Genomic DNA, 22,667 nt, shown 5'->3' on the forward strand with positions numbered 1-22,667 from the left:
AGCTTTATGGTTTTCTTAAAATTAGGCACTGGGAGGCACGCGAAGACCACCTGTGCAAATAAGTTATGTGGCTAAGGGGGCACAAAGTGAGATGATAATTATCGCTGTGAGAAGCCCAATTAACTAAAATTGAACAATTATTTTTGGTTGACTGCAGTAAGTGGGTATGTTTGTATTGAAAACTTAGAGACAGTCGTGTTTCTAAACAGTATCAGTCGGAAGAATTATTCTAGCGTGTCCGTGCTCCGAGATCTCCGACTCCAAGGTTTATGCCTTGCGTTGCTGTGGAAGGGAGGCATTTTGGACATTTTTAGGGCATTGACATCTTGATGGGTGGAATGTTGTCATGAGATTTGTGCATGACAACACCAAACTTAAAGCGGCAGTATGAAATATTCGTTAGCATAGCTAAAAAGGTTTCTGCTGTTGATGGTGCAGTTGTTGCTCTTGATTTCAATAAAACTTACAATACTTGGAAATCAGCAGTCTCTTTATTTGCGTAGGCCAGACAAGGACCATGCCCGGTCGTCTAGTCACCATTACGCACGCGCACTGCCCTCCGGCTTCTCCGCTCGCGCCATTATCTCGGCATGGCAGCTGCCGCCATCTTTACCGGCTGCGCGGTCGCGTGTTACGACAGCGGTTACAGGTTCTTAGATTTTTTTTTTCATTTCGCCAGCCGTGAGGGGAAGGTGGACAGTTATTATCTTTGCCAATGCCTCCGCCCCGTTGTCAGACTAAACGCCGCACGCAACAGCCGCGTCACATCAGGGAGGAGCTTATTGTGCCAATCCTCACTCTCTTGCATGCGTAATCATGCGAACGACAATTAAAATTTGGAGTTGGATATCTCGGAACAAAGACACGCTAGAAGAATTCTTTCAAGTGAAACTGTGTAGAAACACGACTGCCTCTAACTTTTGAATACAAACATACACACTTACTGCAGTCAATAAAAAGTTAATTATTCAATTTTGGTTAATTGCGCTGCTGACAGCGATAATTATCATCTCACTTTAAGTCCGCCTGGCCACATATCTGATTTGCGCAGGTGGTCTGCATGTGCCTCCCAGTGCATAATTTTAAGAAAGCCATAAAGCCTAATTTTGAACACCTGCTATATCTAGCCTGTATTGTTTCTTAAAATAAAATTTGGGATGATCTTTTGCAGGTTTGTTATAAATGCGTAAGCACGGGTCCGTCTTTGGAGTTCTGTTGGGACACCTTCGTTTGCTTTGGAGGACTAACTCCCTCCCGTATTCTCAAACAGCCCTCGACTCGAAGCTTTTACTCCTCTCGATCTACCTTGTTGAGCACAGCGCCGCTTCTCGACTGATAAAGACGTGACAAGTCTCAAGAATTCCCGTGAATGATCATGAAGCTCAGTGACCACTTCTGTGGAGGGATGGCGGTGCCATCTTCTCTCTTGAGTCGTGGTGGTGTGTTGACTAGAGGAACGTTCTTGAATACGGGCGTAACGCTCCGCTCCAACGCAGCAACCACTACGCTGGTTGTTTACGATATGCGAATTACCGCGTATGAAGACTCACGACGTACGCCACCTACAAGAATAACGATGTGGCGTAGTAGCCGAGAGCGCGAGCCAGCGTCTTCATGTTTTGTTTCCCACGCGACGTCATCCTTTTACACAAGGCGCGCATCTGCTCCCGTTTCTCTAACCACGCGACGCCATCCTAAGCCCGCGCACTGGCGTTGACCGCTGACGTCACGCTCCCCCACTTCGCAGCCGCGGCTCTAGGCTTCGCCCCGCTCCGCGAGAACGCCCACTCAGATAAACGGATCCGGCGGGCTTGAGCCTCCTACGCTTAATGTAGGACAATAAAACTGCGAAGTTACAATGAAAAACTTGTAGCGTACGAACTGCACTGTGCTCGTACTGGATATTGTCAACGTGTAACTGTGATCACAATGAGTGCTACAGTTAAAGAAAAGTTGCATATGCGTTGTTCTTAGTTTAGCTGTTAGTTGTTATTATTTATATATGAACACTTCAGCGAGAGAGATCTCTTTCATTAAACGGGTTGGTCGCGGAACCGATGACAGCCAATGAGGCAACCGTTGACACCCCAAGGGGAAACTAAGTTAATCAGGCGCGAAGGCGCTCGAGCGGACCTTGGCGTGGTTGGCAAAAGGGACGTCCCCTTGTTCATTCGACGCCACCGACGGGACGCCACCGACGGGACGAGTAAGGCACGGCAGGCGCCAGGAGGTCCAAGGTGTTCATGAGAAAAAATAACTACGGCAACTTCCCGACACCACATTCCTACGGAATACAACTAAGCTTTTGAGCGAGCTAGCTTTACTTCTACATGGCTGATACCACTGGTACTCGCGAAAAATACTTTTGAAGAATGCTGGTGGACATATTTTTTTTTTTTTGCGACAGGGCCATCCCCCTGTCAGTGAGGGGGCGATGCAGAAATCTGAGGGGGGGGGGGGGGGTCAGGTCATCCGGACATCCCCCCTGGATCCGCGCCTGAGCGGAGCGGCGGGCGATTTTCACGTTTTAGTTATGCGTATAGCGTAGCGGAGCGGACCTTTGGTAGTTGCAGCGCCCTCTGGCCAAATTCAGCGTAGTGAAACAAAATTAAAAAAAAAAAAAAAAAAATGTTTTTTCACTCAGAAGCACAGAGCTCATCGCTCAGCTCAAGGTTGTCCAGAGGGCCCGGTACGTCAATAACGAACCTCCATATAACGAATTCCTGGATATAACGAAGTTTTTCTATTCCCTGCCGTTACTCTATAGAAGCAAATCTATTTGAGACCTCTTCATAACAAAGTGGAAGCGGGAGACCCGCTCGAAATAACTAATTTTCCCCACCGACAACATAAAGATTTCGCCCCAAATTTTGTCAGGTGCCGCGCTCGCGTTGGAAGACCGCACTGCTCAGCTCGAACCTGACAGTACAGCTCTGGGCCGTCCAGCGAGCCGAGGAAGCCGCTTCGAGACAAGGTCTCGGAACCGCGTCCGCGGCGGGTGCCCAGACCCACTAAAAATACGCCGGACTCAAATCTTATCGATTTGATAATAAAGTTTACGTTCTTCTTCTTCTTGTCACTTTTACAAAGTACAACGAATATATATATATAACTTATTTGTTCATGAAGTATCTAGAGGGGTGCTTGTAATGCATTCCCGCTCCATTTTATCGAGTGGAAAATGAAGCTTCGACTTGGTGAACCCCACGTGATAGCCAGTGAGGTGGCATTTTGAATCCAATCCAATCCTTTGTGACGCCAATGCGCAGGCGACGTTTTTGTTAGCTGTGCGGTTCACTTTATTTCCTTAAAGAACAAGTTGGAGGTGTATTACACAAGTTATTCGCGCTCGCACGACTGGTGCATCGATGTAAGGTGCTTCGTTGCATGCGCGAGAGAGGGCGCGTGCATCGCCCACCCTCGCTAGCGAAAGACGGCAGCAACGCTCCCCGCTCCGCTTAGGCAGCTTGTAAGCAGACCGTGATTCTCACTCCGCTAGCCCGCTTGCGGCTAAGCGGAGAGCGCATGCGCATTCGTGCTTCCGCTCCGCTCAGCAGCTAAGCAGAGTGTAAAAACGCTAAACTAAAACTGTCTATCATCGCGCTACCGCGCGGCATGATGCGCGCATTTTTTGCCGCTAGCGTGGTCGTACCCTAAGCTGGCGCCAGGCCGGCTGGACCGGCGGCATTGGCACCCACACCGGCAAACGCTCACTTCCCGATAACGGCAGAAAACGAAACTTCAAGGAGGCTAATCTGCGCCGAACCGAACCGGCTGTACCGGCGGTGCCAGCGGGCGCGCACTGAGACAGTCGAAGGTGAGGGAGCTGCGAGGGAGTTGAGAGAGAGGGCGAGGGGAGCCACCGAAGCCACTGCCATCGAAGCGGCGGAGTTGCCGAGGTCAATTCCACTTTCCTGCCGCCCTCCTCCCTCACCTTCGACGGTCTCCGCGCGCGCGCCCGTCGCCATGTCGGCACCGTCCGCACCCTGAAGTTTCGTTTTCTGCCGTTATCGGGAACCGAGCGTTGGCCGGCGTGGGCGCAACTCGCTATGTGCTTGCGCGCCGCAAAATTTCACGACTCGCACCGTTTGTTCATCTTGCTATGGTGCTCGAATACTTCAAAAATACGTCCTTCCGTTATTTCGAACTTCTTTTAATTCGAACAAATTTTCGGGCCCCTTAGAGTTCGAATTATCGAGATTCGACTAGAGTGGGTTCAACAGTATTCGATATTTGCACACCTCTAGTTGTGGCATACATTAAAATTTCATACTTTTTCAGTGTGTGTGGAGCATTGCATTCACACACCAGTTCTACACACTGTAATCAAGCTCTACCTTACCTTCATTCACCAGTCAGTTTCATTTTGACAAGTGCAAAAAATGAGACAAATTACCTGAGGTTAGCAGGATGATGACCTTGAGGCAGACAAACTCGCGCTGGTCAACCTGGAGGCGCCGCAGGAGGTCTGTCAGGCCCAGCATGCGCTCAATGACAGGACCCATGCCTAGGTGCCGCGCCTGGCCTAGGGTCACCGACTTGCCCATGGACACTCTGATCTCATTAGGTGTGCCAGTTGACCGGTAGCAGCAACTCAGAAGAAGCAGCTCACACCAGGAGTTGATCAGCAAAGCTATTTGGTCATCCACCTGCCACAAGAAGAAAGGTGCCCTCATTCCCATCCACAAATGCCTTTCAACACTGCCTTTCAGCAACCACAGATGCCAGTTGCCACATACCCCAGTATACTGCACCAAAAAAAGAAATTAAAAAAATTAAGTTATGGGGCTTTACGTGCCAAAACCACGATCTGATTACGAGGCACGCCGTAGTGGGGGACTCCGGAAATTTGGACCACCTGGGGTTCTTTAGCGTGCACCTAAATCTAAGTACACAGGTGTTTTCGCATTTCGCCCTCATCGAAATGCGGCCGCCGTGGCCTCGTGCTCAGCAGCCCAACATCATAGCCACTGAGGAACCACGGCGGGTTGTATACTGCACCAATGATAATGGCAACATAAAAAAATACCCAGCTCTTTCACATCAAAGCCACAAATAGACTGCTGCCATATACCGCCATATGTTTCTACGGTGACTGCCACAGATTATTGAATATATTGGATTAAAGACAAAATGTCATAAGTTTAAGATAATTTTTTTCCTTTTAAACGCGAAAACACTTCATTAAAGTTGGTTCAGTGGATACTGAACCGTGAGGTGTGCAATCACACACGCACTATGCACACCTTTAGTAAGCCAGAACCGTGGAGCCACCGTGGCATCGGGGAAGCGTGCCTGGAGGCCCGGGTTGATTCCCACCCAGACCACAATGTATCAAGTTTTCTTTTCAAAGCCCTTGTTGATGGCCTTCCACAGCCTCCACGATCAGGTGGCACGCGGTCCAATCTTGAAGGCCATATCATCACTGCTATAGTTACAACAGCTTCCGCGAGGCAGCTGTTTGCGTGCAATGTGCTCGGCATGTTGATGTGTCGTTCCCAATCCTGACCTCCCTACTGAATGCCCACACTGGGGTCACGAATACAACAACTTCGGACATATGCTGTGGCTGTGCCCTGCCAACGTGGGCACGGACTTTCCTGGCCAGTCTTCCTGGGACTCAGCACTCAGAAGCACAGAGCTCATTGCTCAGCTCAAGGTTGTCCAGAGGGCCCGGTACGTCGTCAATAACAAACCTCCATATAACGAATTCCTGGATATAACGAAGTTTTTCTATTCACTGCCGTTACTCTATAGAAGCAAATGTATTTGAGACCTCTTCGTAACGAAGTGGCAGCACTCGAAATAACTAATTTTCCCCACCGACAACATAAAAATTTCGCCCCAGATCTTGTCATTTTTGCGCGAGCAGCAACTGGAAGCACTGTCTCCGCCGCGACGGAATGTGAAGCGGCGGCGTCGCGCTTGGCGCGCTCGAATTCATGGCCACTGCGAGGTGAGAGCACGTGTGCATGAGTGCGAGCGTGCACGAGGCGGGCCTGCATCCCTCGACCCGGTGATCTTGCCGTCGCGGGCATGACCTTTCCCCCTCCCTTCATCAAACCTGATCACGCCGCTTGCTGCAGCTGGCCTAGCCCGCCAAGCCGGCACTCTCCTTTTCCAGATGATGTTGCCGAAAAAAGAAAAAAGTGACGTAGCGCGCTGTCACGTTGTAGAGTGCCTCGATGCCCCCCCCCCCGCTTGGAGTGGTGTCATTTTGAAGGGGCAGGTGCCACCTCCTCGGCCTTGGCGGTAGCGTCCTCACCATGCCCGGGTGTAGCGTGCTGCAGTGCACCAATCATTCCAGGAGCGGCTCGGAAGCTGTACAAGCTTTCCAAGAGACCCGAACAGAAGGCTTTTTTGAACAGTACAAATCAAACGTTTCACAGCTTTCTGTTGCTCAATACGTGCTACATAAATCTGTTTTTCCGAGCGTGAAAGAAGCCTGCGAATATACGCAAAATGCCTCCAGCGGCCAGTCGCGCAGCAATTCTGCGTGTATTCGCGGGTTTCTTTCACTCTCGGAAAAACACATTTATGTAGCAGGTATTGAGCAAAGCTGTATCGGGAGTTTTTCATGTTGCTCGACAATCTTCTCATTGACACTTTGATAATTAGGACAGTACTTCTCGCGTTAGATCATTATTTACAATTACCTAATTAAATCTCAGTAATGAAAAAATTACTGGCGGCTATTCCACTGTAACGGAAACAATACGCACTAGGTTTGCTTCGCGTAACGTCGTTCCTCTTTTTTTAAATCGTGCTGCGTGGTAGCTGGAACACCCTGTATATATATTCAGTATTTCAATCTTTTGAGCAAGCATAATAATGATAAAGAAGCTGTCATTTCATCTAAGCAGGCTATTTACACCGTACTGCCCCTCGGCACTTTATCCTGTGTACAATACGTATGATGCCATTTATAATAAGTGAGTAAATTGTTTGTAAGGTTAGCAATAAGCCACCATAATCGCGCTCAGGTACTTTTTCCTTTTTTCACACTTTTCATTTAATTTATTGAGCATTCTTTTTCACACATGATATGTTAAAAATACAATGATACAATATTTATACAATGACAGTGGTTACAGAAAAAACAAATACAATGAAACAGTGAAAAAGATGCGAGGACAGGAATTAAAAGCTGCTGAAAAAGCAGCTTGACGGGATTCCTGACCCTAATATTTTAAAGCAGTTTTCGCAGCAAACAGTGCAAGGTAATAATATATGTTCATGTAAAAAATAATCATAAAAAAAGTAAGGAAAAGTAGGCATCTGCAGAGTGAAATAATATACATGTACATACAAAACAAAAGAAATAACAGTGTAAAAATAAGAATCACAAAGGGTGAAAGAAAAGTACCAGCATATATAAAAATATTCACATATTAAAAAAAAATAATAAAAAACGTACACACGAACCGCATACACAAAAAGGGAGGGATTTCACTGTAATGAATGAGTCCTTTCAGCGGTACTACATGGCGTTTCTAATTAAATATTCTTTCCACACTTTCTTTGTCACTGTATGAGCGTTAATACCTTGCTGTTTAAGAAATTAAAAAAAAAATTTGGCATGATGTACTGTAGACTTTTAAAACCGTATCCTGTTCGTGAGTGTCTCTTTGTCTGATGTCATAAGGTGTGTTTCAGGTGATTTTCGTAGTTGGCATAGTTTGAGAAAGTGATTGTTTTTATTTTTCAGATCATGCTTGTATTTAATGAATATGTTAAAATTGTACAGCTGTTCTATTTGAAGCACGTTAAATGTTTTGAATAAGTTATATGTATGAGCATAGTGTGGGACACCTGCAATATGTCGAATTGCCTTTTTTTGTAGCGCGAGCAATTTTAGTTTAGTCTTTTGTGTGGTGTTTCCCCAGACAAGGCTACAGTAATTCATATATGATTGGAAAATGGCATTATAAATGAGTAACTTGATTCTGGATGAGACTATATCTCGAAATCTTGAAAGCACACCACATACCTTGGCAACTTTCTCGGCAACATCATGCACATGGGAATCCCAGTTTAAGTCTTCACTGAAAGTGACCCCCCATTTTTTAATACCTTTTGCTATCTCGATCTTTTAATTACCGAGGTGTAGGTCTAAGCAATGAAACATTTGTTTACGAGTTGGTTTGAATAGGACAGTCTTCGTTTTTGCAGCATTGATAACTAGAGAATTCGCCCTACTCCAATTCAGTAACTTTTCTAGCATGTCTTGAGCCAATTCCTCGAGATGATATATATATCATCGGATTGAAAGAACAAGCTAGTATCGTCGGCGTAAACTTAAAGTTGGGCACTCTGACTTACTCGTATTATATCGTTTACGTAGATGTTGAATAACACAGGGCCTAACACACTGCCCTGTGGAACGCCAGTACTTGTTTCTAATAATGAGGAACTTTTGCCTTTGATGTTTACACTATGTTTTCTGTGTCGTAATTAAAATTTCATTAGACTTAGGACAACACCACGGAAACCATAGTGCTCTAATTTAGTAAACAAGAGTTTCATGATGTATTCTATCAAACGCCTTTGAAAAATCAATATATATACCCAACGTCAGCATTTTTTCTTCAAACCCATTTAAAATTATTTCTTTTTGAGCTAGTAAGGCGTGTTCAGTTCATAAGCCTTGTCGAAAGCCAAATTGTTCAGCCGCGCGCAAAGAATGCTTATCACAGAAGGATAGGATTCGCTTACTGATAACTTTTTCCAACCCTTTTGAAATAACCGGCAATATTGCGATTGGTCGGTAGTTTGAAAAATAATTCTTATTTCTTGATTCGTGCAACACGCTAATGTTAGCGTGCTGCATTTTCTCAGGAAAAACTCCTGTGGACTGACACAAGTTAAATACAAAGGTAAGCGTAGGTACTAAAAGGTCATGTACGTATTTAATTGGCCTAACTTGAAGCTCAGCAATATCGCGCGCTTCGCTGTTCTTAGGGCCCATAAAAGTCAAATGTATTTCCTTGTGAGTTGTTGGCTCAAGAAATGCAGATTTCATATTTGGTGTGCCCATAAACTGCAATGTAGAGCGCTTATCTGCAGTTGTTGTGCTACTTGAGACCAGAGTAGTGAAATATTTGTTAAAACTATTTGCTAGGTCTTCACCCGTCAGTATTTTGTTATGGATTACGAGCTCTAATTCCTTCATGTGGCTAGGGCCTAAATACTTTCACCTTTTCGATTAATTTCCTGCCATAGAATATCACTATGACTGCTTGTTCATTCAAATAAATTTAAAAGATAAGCATTCTTTTTATTACGCAAGGTATTATTTAAAAAGTTTCTAAATTTCTTAAATTCTGCCAAATCATTGCTGTCTCTACTTTTGATAAACCTGAAATATAAAGCATTCTTTTTACGAATCATCTCATAGCATTCCTTTGTTGACCATGGCTTTCGAATTTTCTTTGAGTTCTCACAGTCTTTAGCCTAAAACAGTTGTGATAAGGTTTTTTTTTAAAAACATACATCAAGGTATCGTAAGCCTTGTCAGCATTTGTGCAGCTATACAACGTACTCAAGTTTAACCTTGCAATTTCACGTCTAAATTGTTCCAGAGTATTTGAATTGATTTGCTGTATTTGGTAGGACTCGGAGCCACAAGCTTTTAGGCATCCAGAAACCTTATTTTTCTTATAAATCATATATAATGGGAAGTGATCGCTCATGTCCGATATAATGGAACCTGATTTCATGCAGTCGCTTTATTTATTTGTAAAAAATATGTCGAGAAGGCTTTCAGAAGGAATGGTAACACGGGTCGGTTCATTTAAGGTAACTGTGCATGCAAAAGAATCAAGCGATAGCTGGAACGAACGAGACGTTGCATTAATTTGTAAATGGTTGATGTTACAGTTGCCACCTATTACGACACGCAACCCATTTGTACCTGCAAAAGTGAATAGTTTTTCTAAGAAAACGTAAAACTTCTCAGCAGACCCATCAGGTGGGCGATAAAGAACAACATTAACAAGCCTATCTTGAATTAGAGCTAAAGCTTAATCTGGTGTAATTATTGTAAAATCAGAGAGCAAACTACAAGAAAGCTTATCTGAAATCAATTGCAATACACCACCCCCTCGTCGGGAACATCTATTCATGTAGAAACTATTGTAGCCTGGTAATCTGAGCACTTGAGCTTCGCAACCCTAAAATTTGTGTGTTGAGATACATATACTTCTGCCGCTGCTGACATGTATATGAGTGCTTTAAACGATTCTTTGTGTATATTTGTGTATTTGGAATGCAGAGTTTACGAGGAAAATAAGTAAGGGTTTAGACTTATCGAAACTCTGTCGTTTCCGGCCTAAGCAAGAGGATTCGTTAATATAACGAAGTCTACGTCAACGTCTAGCGCATAACACAAGCGCAGGCCGTCAGCTTATATGAAGTACATCGTTCCGTAAATAATCATTTAGGGAACAGCACAAGCGCTGTCCAAGCTTTTTAAAAAAAAAAAAAAAAAAACATGAAGAAGAAAAAAAGCTAGCTAACGTGTACTTGTTTCCGAACGTATCCGTGCACCGCATGCGGTAGCGCGTTTCGCATGCTACCCAGCTGCGGCGGGCGGCGTAATGGCGGCCGCCGTAGCAGACGACGCGCGTGTCCTCACCCTCAGCGGCGCGCGCGGGCATCAAGGCACCCTATCACGTTGGCGAAAACGACCCCCTCTATAGTCGAGCCCACCGGCACAGTCAACGTAATCGGCGGCTTCCGACACGCCCCGACGGGCACGGCGCCGAATTGGCTCTGGACCCACTCGCGCGTTGGTCGTGCCGACTGCGTCGACCCACAATGCCATTTCGCGCAAAGAAATAAAGGCGCCTACGCCACTTCGCCGACGGTAGCAGACAGCCGTTCAAAGTGGCTTGCGGGCTTGGGATCGTTCTGCGCATGCTCTGAAGCTAACAGCCGACGGCGCGTGCGTCGGAGTATAGAGGAGATGGCGTTTCGGCTGGCGCAGCGCGCCGATAACGTCGGACCTCATACGACGCTATCGGTAAGGGGTAAGAATCGAGTAAATACAGTAAGCGTTTCCTTTTCTAATTTTCGTGCTGAACCTGCATATAACATAATCCTAAGTATAATGAAGTTTTTCGGGAATTTATCAATTTCGTTATATTTAGGTTTAACTGTATTTTGAAATTTCTGTAAAAAATTTTGCCAGAGATGTTACTCCTTACCGAAAATTCTTTTTTTTATGTTTAAGAACTTTTTTCATGCAAATAACATTTTTTGTATTTTAAAAAAATTAATATTACTTGAAAGCACGTTCATTTACCTTCACTTTTATATACTGCATGACACTGTAAACTTATTGGCTGTTGCACAAAATTTTTTTAACTCAAACATACAAAAAAAAAACAGCCAATTTCAGTGTGGTAAGGAAAGAGTTAAGGATGCCATGCTGGTGGTAACGCACGGAAAAGCTCCAACTAATTCCTCTGCTGGTGCGCGCCCGAAAAAGCATGAGGTTTTACTCTGCTTTCGGTGGCAGACCAGAACCGAACACGAACATCCAGATATCTGCTCCTTCTGTGCATCTTTGTACAGTAAAACCTCGTTAATTTGGATTTTACGGGACAGAAAAAAATGTCCGAATTAACTCAATGTCGAATTATCGAGGGTATCAAGAAAAACAATGCACAAATGCTTACTATATTAACACGCTTTTACTTACTGAACTAATCAGCAAATTCTGTTTCTATTTTGCAGAAACGCAATGCAGAAGCTGCAATTCTCGTCATCTCGTGACTGATTAGCGCTCGCAGCTGTGAAGGTCTTGCGACTTCCTTCACAGCGCGGCGCGTCTTCATCTGAGGCACGCTTTTCACTACCGCGCGCACATCCGGATTTTTTTAGCCCATGTCACGAGGTCGCCACCCACCGCAATGTCGACAGTGCTCTTCATCCTCGAAGGCTTTGCACTGAGTAAAAACTAAACTATTGCTTGCCACAACCGCAGCCGCTGTCAACGCAGTCACGCATGGCGACCTTGCGGTTCTGAAGGTGCGTGGCCAATGCATGCACTGAGTCAAAACGAAAGTACTTTTTGCCGCAGCCGCTGCGGACGAAATCGCGGTCGCTATCAACGCGATCATGGATGGCGACTACGCAGTTTTGAAGGCACGCGGCCAACGCGGTGCTATGCGCACTGACAAACGCAAGAATAAAAGCTTTCAATGCTCAAATAGGCACGAAGCATTCTGGCGTTGCTGTCATTCCCGTACGATTTCCGCTGATGGTTATGGCGATGCGAACTCCGTCACTTGGTTTCGCCGTTATGGCTTGTTTGCGTCGCACATTTGCGGCGCTCCATGCTCGCCGAGCTCTAAGAGTTGTCCGAATTAACCGATGTGTGGCCAAATACATCCGAATTAATGAGAGTTTCATTGCATTAAATAATGCATACGCCTGCCGAGACCCAAAGATGCGTCCGAATTACCGAGGTTTTACTGTACACTGTACAGTAACATCTCGTTAATACATACCCGCTTATGACGTAGTTACAGTTAAAAGCATAGTTGCTACAGTTCCCGGCTGAACCTCCAATGAACCCAATGTATTGTCTGACCGCTTACGGCGTAGTGGCTCATAGAATGCGTATCGGTTAGCGCGCACCATTTTCACTAAGTCGCAGTTTGGCGAACAGCACGTTGCGCCAGAAATGTTTTTTTTTTTTCTTCCCACATTTGAAAAAGAAAGTCAACGCGGAAGCCGCAATTCAATCGTTACTTGGAGGTACTGATCGATGCCGTGTATCGATGGTGCCATGTTGGTGATGGTGATTGGGCTTTCTCCTTTAGATCGGGTTGCCAAGTGCGGAGAGCGCAGCATAGCCGAAAGCCCCATCGCAGCAACCGTCACTTTCACTTTCCGACCTGCCTATACTTTTGCTGCTTAGCAACTGGATCGAGCTGGTCGATCGCTGCACATTGCAAGTGTCTTCGACATGGTGTCATTCGTGGTGGTACAGCGGCGACTGGATATTTCGTCAGGTTTCGTCCGCAGAAAAAGAGCCATGCCAAAACCAAATGGACAAAACAATCACGTACTCAGCTTGAAGGAGAAATCGGACATCCTTCGTAGCATTGAAACAGGAACAAAGAAGACTGCCGTCATGTGTGTGTGAGGACTGCCTTTGACAACAGCTTTCTGCAATAGACCCTGACGTTGTGGCTGAAAAAAGCCAGGGCGCAGAACTTGCCAGTCAGCGGGGCCCTACTCGCCAAAAAGGCGGAAATATTTGCTAGCCAAATGAACTGCCTGAAAAGCAACAGTTAGCTAGCAAGGTTTAAAGTGCGCCACAACATAAGTGCGAGGGTGATGTGCGGAGAGGCAGCACATGCGGACCACGAAGGTGCCACAGCATGGCAGAATGGGCCGCTGCTGGAAACTCTATCCAACTATGCCAGGAAGACGTTTTCAACATGGACGAGTCGGCAATCTTTTACACATTTCTGCTCAAGGCCGTAAACTAAACTCGCCGGTGAACAGCTGCGGATGTACCAGGCTGACTCAAAACATTGTCGTCATCAGAGCTTGAAACTGGTTTGCTGTCATCTTCAGACTTGTAACTTGAGTCCTCATCACCAAATTCAAATGCGGGTGCAGCATAGTTCTGAGTGGACACTTTTTTCGCGCCGCCGCCGTGCAGGACGACGCCATGATACCGACTTTTTATAAATGCTTAGTAGCAGTGGCAGCGCCCCCTCGCCAGGATATTATAAGCCAAACCAAAACTCTTGGAAACTGGCTGAAAATGCCAGGTCCACATGTTGGACATGTGGCAGACCTTCAGAAATGCACTTTGGTGGAATAAAACGATTCGGACTACAAACTAAAGCTTGCTAGTAAACACCTTGCGTCATTTTTGAGTAATTATCACTGCTGAGCACTGTCAGATGGCAAAGCCACCAATACGATTTAATTCTTGACTTGCTGGGAATTTTGATCACAAATATTTGATGCTAGTGTGGTGTAATCATGAGCGGTGTGCTTTTTTCTTGAGCAGGGAAGAGGGTGATAGCCACGCCCCTTTTCGCTACAACACACGCACATTAGTTCGCAAAAAGGTCCGTCGAAAATCAAAACATCGACAGAGCGGGAAAATTTAAACTGATTCTAAAAGTGCAGTGCCTGGAGTAACTACTGGGTGGCCTTAAGTGAAACGGCTCCAACATGTCGAAATCGGCAATTTAAAGCATCTATCCCTGGTGATAGGTTTGAATAGGCATGGTAAAGAAACAGCTAAGCTGGACGTTTTTCCAATCTTTAACAACTTCTTCGTCCACCTCACCCCTCTCCTGGCACACGGTCTTGAACACAGGACCACGCCGGTTTTTAAAACGCGCAAACCAACCCTCTGATGCCTTAAATGAATCAATATTCATTCGGAAGGCATAGCTCTCTGCTTGCGAGCAGAAAAGTGGTCCACTCAACAGCAGCTTCGAATCAGGTGCAGCAGAAATCCACAGCAACAATGCTTCCTCCAGAGGTGGGTGGGCTGCGGTTCGTAAATGCTTGCGAATGGCATGAAATATCTCGCTCTTAAAGGCTTCCGCTATTTGTGCCTCATTCTTGACGTACGTCGATAGCATGCTTTTTTTTTTTTTTTACGTTGAACTGGCACATCACCTCTTCTCTGGAAGTGCTGTCTTTCAGTGCCTTGAAAATTTTTACTTTGGTAGCTAAGTCCTTGGTCGCGTACTTCGCACACTTAGCTGATACCACCATCGTAGCAGAGAGCAACAGCACAGTAGCACCTCACGCACCGAGACAACATCGATGTCAGTAGCAATGCATTCTCCAAAACCCTACCTTGAACGTATCACAGTGCCACCTTCCATACGTTCTTGGAAAGAAAAGTGGTTTCCGGCATTTCTGGCCCTTGAAAAGTGATGACAGTAGCTATGCGTGTTTTGAAAACTCACTTCAGTTGTATACCAGCACTGTCCTTGGCTTGCCTCCAGTCCGAATTAACCGGTGCACGCGCAATTTTGCACCGAATTAACGAAGGTTTGCTGAATTAATGAAGGTTTGCTGCCATAGGGCTACCGTAAAAACCGGACTATAGGTCGAACCGGAATATACGTCGACCCCCAACTAACTAATTCTAAAAATGAAAAAAAAAAAAATCTTTTTCAACGGCAAAAGTACCGAAAGACACCCTTACCTTTAAACAAATGCGACTCAGCCGGTTGCACAATGGTGACAGTATTTAGACGAGGGTCGACTTTTCGCAATGGTTTTTTGAAAAAAAGTTCGACCTATATTCCGGTTTTTACGGTATGTACATTTTTGAAGGGAGGGACCGGGAACACCGAATTATCCGGATTTCCAAATTAACGGGGGCCAAATTAACGAGGTTTTACTGTAGTTACATTCAACACAGAGCAACACTGGCGAGCACAAATGGCACCCTTCAGCAACGGCTATATGCCAATGTTGAAAGCGTGTAGCATCAGTGCTTCTTGCTCCTAGTTTAGACATTCTATGGTGCAAAGAGCACTTGATATGGTATAAACTCCAAGTACCCTCTTTATCTGTCCTAATTGCTTAACCTTTGTCGCAGATATGTCGGTAGCAGGAACAAGTGGCATAAGTTGAAACACGAAGAAAAAAATCCAGCCAATGTGAATGTGTCAACGTAAATGTGATTAGCATTGAAGCAATGTAGCGAAACACCGTATTGACAACACTGAAACGTATACACAGCTGGCTCCTCTCTTGTGCTTCTTACTGTGCACGCTGCGCCATCTAGTGGTGTGGCCATAAAGTCCATCGAATAAATTAAAAAGGATAGTTTTTTTTTTCACTGTAAAGCGGCACATACCAAGTGGCACATACCTACTGTAATATCCCAAGAGATGCCCCACCCCCGAAAAAAAATCCACTTTTGTTTTTGGCACGATTTGATATTTTTCCCAAAACACCAAAAGATAGCCCCCTTCTCGTAATCCCACTGGCCTTGGGACCGTGACCACCAATGGTGGCCACAGCATTAATGAGGTCAGTTCGTCACTGTCAGAGGTAAGGAACAATGCTGACTGAGAAAGACTGTCATCTGTTGTTCATCCCCCTTTGCTGCAATAGTGACATGGGCAAAAGCTAGGTACCATGGAAGATAAGTGAACAATGCTGAACTATCCCTGAACAATCGTAAAACTTGCAAAACTTGGTCACTTCGTCGCAGCAAGGACATCAGAATGCGACAGAGCTTCGAGATTGAAAAGAAAGTGGAGGCAGTCTAATTGCACCGGAAGACCGGCAGCAATGTGAGCAAGACTACCAGTCAATTTGGGGTGACCTCCACGAATGACTGGCTTTGGCGGTTCCCCCTTCCACTTCCCTGCCAACCACGTCTCAACATGTGTGTGACGAGGTCATTGACATTTTCTTCCACAGTGATAGTGACTGTTCTTTTGAAGAAGACTGCACAAGAGCATATAAACAAACCTATAAAACCTTTGGCTAGAATGTCCCCCCCCCCCCCCCCCCAACTTATTTTTATTGTACACCAAAATTTAACCCCCTTCCTCTTTTCACCCAATTCACTCTAGATTTTAAGTGGGCTTTCTCTCGGGATATTACGGCAGTTACCCAAGTTAGTGTCAAAGAGGTTCATTGAAGAGCAGCACACACCTACTGTAACAAGAGGTAGGTAGCTAGGTAACTAGGTAGGTGTAGGTAGGTAGGTAGACAGACAGACAGTCTGCCCCTGGAGAGTGCATGAAGTACCCTAAGAATGCTAATCACCTTAAAAACATGATCAGAGCACCTGTTACACACGCAGTCACATGGGTGTGCAATGAGCAACACTTTGTAGCCAGCTTCTAAGCATGGTGTAGTTCCAGCTAAATTCGGTGCATAAATTAAGACAATGTCCTAATGCAGGAGAACTTGGAAGTGTAACAAAACATTCTGCGAGAAGAAAAACTCGTTCTGCCCGAAAAGCGGAGTATTGATAGCGATAACAATGTATTAGACAACTACACAAAGTAAGGTTCGTAGTTCCAAGGCCTCTCTTGGAACTGCTTCCAGCACTGCAAATCCTAGTGCATTCTTTTGATCATTGTTCAGCAGTCAACTAGCAATAGCATAGGCTCATACCTGGATTTCCCTGAATAGAGGCAGGCTCTTGCACCATTTGACAATCTTGTAGAGACGATGGTCAGCAATGTTGCAAAGGCTGCTCAACAAGCTTGGGCCCCCATCAGCTCCCAGGGTACTAGGGGAATCAGGGCCTCCCGTATCCAGTGCCGTGGCTCCAGTAGCAGACACCTTGTTGCCAAACTGCTCAGACAACCTGGCAGGCAAGAAATTACATGCAGCTTGGGGTAAAGTATGCACTGACAAGTACCAATGAGCAATCAAGTCGCAAGCAGCATCAAGTACTTAAAGGGCCCCTCACCAGGCCCCATTGGAAATTTTGGTTATACACTGGAACTTGACAAGTGGCATCCAGGGAATGTTTTACTAAAAGAATTTTTCAAACTCTTTTGTTATTAGGGGAGATAGGAGGAATTGAAATGCTGCGGTGTCATGCTGTAAGGAGGCAAGCTTCACTGCCAAAATTGCCACTCTTATCTTTTGTCTCGACTAGCATCCACAAGCGACATTTCTTTATTGCCTTCTCCCACGCCAGAGCCGAGGGACCACATCACGTCTACGTTATGAGCCCCATCTCCTTTTCTTTTCCTCCTCTTCGTTTTTTTTTTGCAGCATGTTTCACTTTCAGCAGCAGTATTGCACGTTCGGCATTAGATGATTTATCGATGTCGCCTGACAGAATTGATGTCGTTGCCCGCAGTGTGTCTTACGTAGAGCCTTTTATGTGTGTTACCTTGATTCTCCGACAGCAAACTCGATTGCTTCAAGAGGAAGGGCATGCAGCTTTTGTTTTAAATTTGAGCTGTTATTGCACCGTGGAATGCTTTGATACTTTACAGACAATCGTCAGCATGTGATCTGCTTAAACGTGTTTAAGATGTCCAGAACTGGTGAAGGGCCCTTTAAGGCACTTCTTGAATCAGCGAAGGCACCCTGCAGACACCACTGCTTATTCAGATAAGATAATGAGGCTGATAGTTACTGATACCGATCAAATCAGAGAACTACTACAGTGTAGACTGCTTTTATAATGTAAGTCGCCGATGTCTCGAATATCCGCACTATAACCAAAGCAACAATTTTCAAGGCCCGCACATACGCAAAACATGTGCACCGAACCGCCACGTGTATGCGGCAGTCGAGGAATGCGGCTTGAACGTTTGCATTCAATTTACAGTCGAATCACATTAATTCGAACCAAATCAAGCGGCGGCGCCTCCGACCGGCATTGCTCCGGCACCGCCACAGAGTAAAAGCTTAGGAGAGACCCCTCAATGTGGCGCGCGAACAACAACAAAAAACGCGGCGGAAATTTCACCCTCTCTCAAATGGCAAGGTTGCCGATTCTGCTTTGCGCCAGAACATGCGTGTACGTGCCGACGTCTCAGCCACGCTACCGTAGCCACGCGTAGAAAATTGCAGTGAACCCTTTTTTCTCCTTTATGCTTCCTCTACCTCCTAGTCCAGTGTTGACCTTGCAGACTGCTGCTACGGCGCACAGGGAAGCAGCGGCGCTGTCCCAGGCCGGCCAACGAAACTGCCCCTCGCCGGCAAACGCCCGCTTCCCGATAACGGCAGAAAACGAAACTTCGGGGAGCTGGCGCCGGGCTAGCTGAAGCGGCGGCGCCTGCACGGCGGCGGGCGCGCACGGTGACAGTCGAAAGTGAGGGAGGGCGAGGGGAGCCACCGAAACGGCGGAGTTGCAGAGGCGAAATCCGCTTCCCTGCTGCCCTCCTACCTCACATTCCACGGTCTTCGCGTGCGCCCTTCGCCGTGCCGTGCCGGCGCCACCCGCTCCCTGAAGTTTCATTTATTGCCGTTATCGTGAAGCGCGCGTTGGCCGGCGTTGGCAGTTTCGTGGTCCTCGCTCGCTATGCGCGCCGTGATTTTTCACGACTCGCACTCAAGATTCTGGTTTCAGCCTCACTGGCTGTTCGTTCGCACCACGTGCCCTTGTCCTACACTTCGTCTCTCTTCCTCGAACACTCCTTGGGGCGCCCGTTTGATGGGAGCGTTCGCCGTCTCCGCTGACTTCCGTACTCCTAGGCTCGAGTAAGATTAGATTCGAGTAAATACGGTATTTGTGGCTTGAGGGGAGCGTTTGCTGTCTAGGTTGACTGCCGAACTCCCAGGCAGCCGCACTGTAACCGGTATTTCGTTTCCCGCAACTGCACTATAAGCGATACGTGTATACATGGAGTGCTATGAGAAAATTAACGGGAGTCTGAAAAGACCGCACTATATCCGGTCCTGCACTATAAGCGGTTACGTTATAAGTGGTCTATACTGTATATAACAAATTGTTGAATATACAGTCGAATCCCGTGAATACAAAGTCAAAGGAAACCGCAAGAAACTTTCAATTAAACTTCCAATTAAAAAAAAGCACAAAGAACCGCACCTTTATTAATTTCAAAGCCGAAAGTCTTTTAGGAAAAATAGTCTGTCATCTTCGTCTGCTTCCCAAATCTAGCTGTGGCAAGCATGTTTTGCAAGCAGTAGATGTGTCAAAGTGCTTCTTTGGCGTTTCCTCCAACAAAAAATTGCTGCACGAGAGCAAAACCCACAGCTACATCGGCAGACCTCGGTTGTGGCTCGTTTTCGATGTCACTGTCAGCGAAGGTTCCATGAATGCATTCATGGGGCCGAACGATCTGCACAATTTCGCTGTCCATCAGTGGACCGCATGTTTCTACAGTGCTGTCCCCGACTACGTACTCTTCAAAATGAACGTCACCCAGAGCGGCACCAAAGCTCTCGTTGTCGAGCTCACTTACTTGCACTTGGCAATAGTCTCATCTTTCACACGGCCCCAAGCTTGCGCTAGCATGTGGATGGTACTAAGTACACTTACTTCGTATTTCGAGGAGTTGTCCATGCACAAAATCATGCGCTCGACAAGATGATGCCTGTACAGGACCTTTACATTTTTTTATTATGCCTTGATCCATTGGCTGCAACACCGACGTCATGTTTGCAGGCAAGAATGCAAGACGGATAGCCTTCAAGGTTGGTATGTTCATGTGGGTATTGCATTGGTCCACAAGGAACAACACCTTGTGATTTGACGACGGGAACTTGCATCGAGTTTGGTGATCCACTCTCTGAAAATGTTGCACGTCATCCACGCCTTCCTGTTTGAGGCGTTGTCCACAGGAAGCGTCTTCACGCCTTTAAAACACCTAGGCTTTGCGGCCTTCCTGATCACAAGCAGGCGACATCGTTAGGTGCCATTCATGTTTGCCGCGATCAGAACCGACACCTTTTCTTTACTTGTTTGATATCCGTTTGAGTTGTTGATATCCAACATCGCTGCAAGCGATTGTGGGGATGCGCGACTCTCACGCGTCCCCTGATGTTGTTTTTCCCGCATGGCTCCCGTAATCCGGCTTCGCCGCATAGCTTTACGTAAGGTGGCGGAATTGCAGCATATTACGAGAGATGGCGCTAGTGTTGCGCTGCTAACGCCACCTGACGGCGGGAGGTTAGGCGGGCGCAAAAGGGAGCAGGCTGTTCCTCTTTGGCTTGGGATCGGCGACCAACATGCACGAACGCTTTGCACGTGCGCCAGCCCGCTTCGTGGGACCGTCTCGCGAGGCTAAGAGCAGGACACCGGTATGGACGAACACGAATCGTTCGAACGCGCCACCATTCGCGTGACCGTACACATGAACGACTAGGCGATGGTGTCACAGCGGTGGGCGAATATATTCGCTCGCTATCTGGTCGCGGTGAGTCGGACTTCCTTCATTTGTCACGCGCCCATGTGAATGTTCTATTGGTAGTAATTTGGCTAGCGTGTATTAGTGTATGAAAGGTGCAATAAATGCCCTTTTGATTGTCTGCACTACTGTGCTGTCGTTCTTTTGTCCCAAGAGCACGTGTGAGACCAAACATGATAAGGCTTTCGCCACAACGACCTCACCACTGAGAGCAAGTTTGTTATTTTGAGCTTCTTTGATCCAAATAAACAATGCCTTCTCCAACTCCGGGTAGGCGCAGGTGCGCATTCGCTTCCGCGACATTTTGAATTTGTCATTTTCAAAAGCATCCAATATTGAACGCTTATTCGTGATGAAGTTCGAGAGTGTGTTAGGCTTAATGCCGTATTTGCGTGCAATGTCTTGCTTGGTGGTGCCTGCTTTGCTAACTTCTTTTAAGACTTCGACTTTTGTCGCCAGGTCAAGCGTTCGGTAGGAGCCGCTAGTTGCCATTACCAATCGTCGCCACTACGACACTAAAAAATCACAAACATGGAAACACGCGCGGAATGAACCCAATGCGCGGCTGATGCACTCGACGAAAGACAAGAGACTGGACGAAGCCAATGAAGCGCCGGCGTTGACTAAACAATCTTGCCGTTTCAAGAGATGTGGCGCTACGGACAGCGGTGATGGCAATAACAGTGCGCTGCAGACAGCTGCGATGGCGACGACACCAGCGCGGTCAGGTAGCTCCTTTGGCACGTAAAAAATAGCGCATTTTATTGAAAAATTACGGTAGCCTCGAGGTTTTCCGATTGAAAAATAACTTCTAATTATAGAGCAAAATTTTCCATAGAGCTGCATACAAAACTGACGGGACCACTCCTTCACCTCCAATTACCCGAAAATTCAAATTAAGCGACTTTGAATTATCAGGAGTCAACTGTACATATTGCATTTGCAATTAAATAATGCGACCACAAATATAATGTGAGGGGGGGACTTCGGTATCTCCAAAAAAGAAACAAATACACAATGAAACCTCTATATAAAGAAATGTTCTATATAATGAAGTATTTAACTGTTCATAACTTCTTGTATAGAACACCATGTACAGTAGAACCCCGCTGTTACGTTTTTCACGGGACCATAAAAAAATAACGTAAGAGCCGGGAAACGCAAGAGCCAGGAAACAAGAAAAATTGAGAAATGGGAGTAGTGTTGAACTGCACACAGTATTATTTGAATTCTTACGTGCGACAAAAAGTAGTTTCGCATAACAGCCGAAGTATCGATTGCGATGAGCTATACAAAGTAAGAATAGTAGTTTTATCGTCTGTATAAACTTGTAAACATTCGGTTATTAACTAATTAACAAACATGGTGTCAGCGCCCACAGGCAAACATGAACACATCACACTCGATGAGCGCGGACACGCGCAGTTAAGCGTCGCTGCAGAAGCGAGCGAAGTGACCTTCGTGCTGTTGTCTATCGCTTCAACCCAAACTGAGCGCCAAGAACACGCAGCACGCACAAAGCCACGAGCCGCCGACGCACCTACACTGTGTAGAATCTGCCCCCACGAGGATCGCTTTCAAGATACGGCCCGCGGGACCGCCGCGCAGTATGATGCCAGAGCACAACGCTGCCCGCTACCCCCCCCCTCCCCCTCGCTGGTGCCTCGAGCGCAACGGAAGGAGGCGCGCTTCCTCCCTGCTTTTCTTTCGCGCGCGAGACGCGGTCGTCGGCTCCCCTCGCACGCTTTCACTCGCACATTCAGCATACGGCCGCGCGGCTTCCCTTGCACGCTTTCACTCGCACATAAA

At 46.4% G+C, this 22,667-nt stretch overlaps 1 protein-coding gene across 1 annotated transcript in view; it reads right to left on the minus strand.

Moving 5' to 3' along the window:
• Positions 1 to 22,667, minus strand: part of LOC119432764 (nuclear hormone receptor FTZ-F1 beta-like) — a 143,485-nt gene that overhangs the window by 16,701 nt on the left and 104,117 nt on the right. The window contains exons 10-11 of the mRNA XM_037699924.2: positions 17,137 to 17,332; positions 4,397 to 4,649 (exon numbers count right to left, since the gene is read on the minus strand). Of these exons, the coding sequence (XP_037555852.1) occupies positions 4,397 to 4,649; positions 17,137 to 17,332 (449 nt within the window). The remainder of the gene's footprint in view (positions 1 to 4,396; positions 4,650 to 17,136; positions 17,333 to 22,667) is intronic.

Source organism: Dermacentor silvarum, chromosome 1, assembly GCF_013339745.2.
Source record: "Dermacentor silvarum isolate Dsil-2018 chromosome 1, BIME_Dsil_1.4, whole genome shotgun sequence".
Taxonomy (NCBI): Eukaryota; Metazoa; Arthropoda; class Arachnida; order Ixodida; family Ixodidae; genus Dermacentor; species Dermacentor silvarum.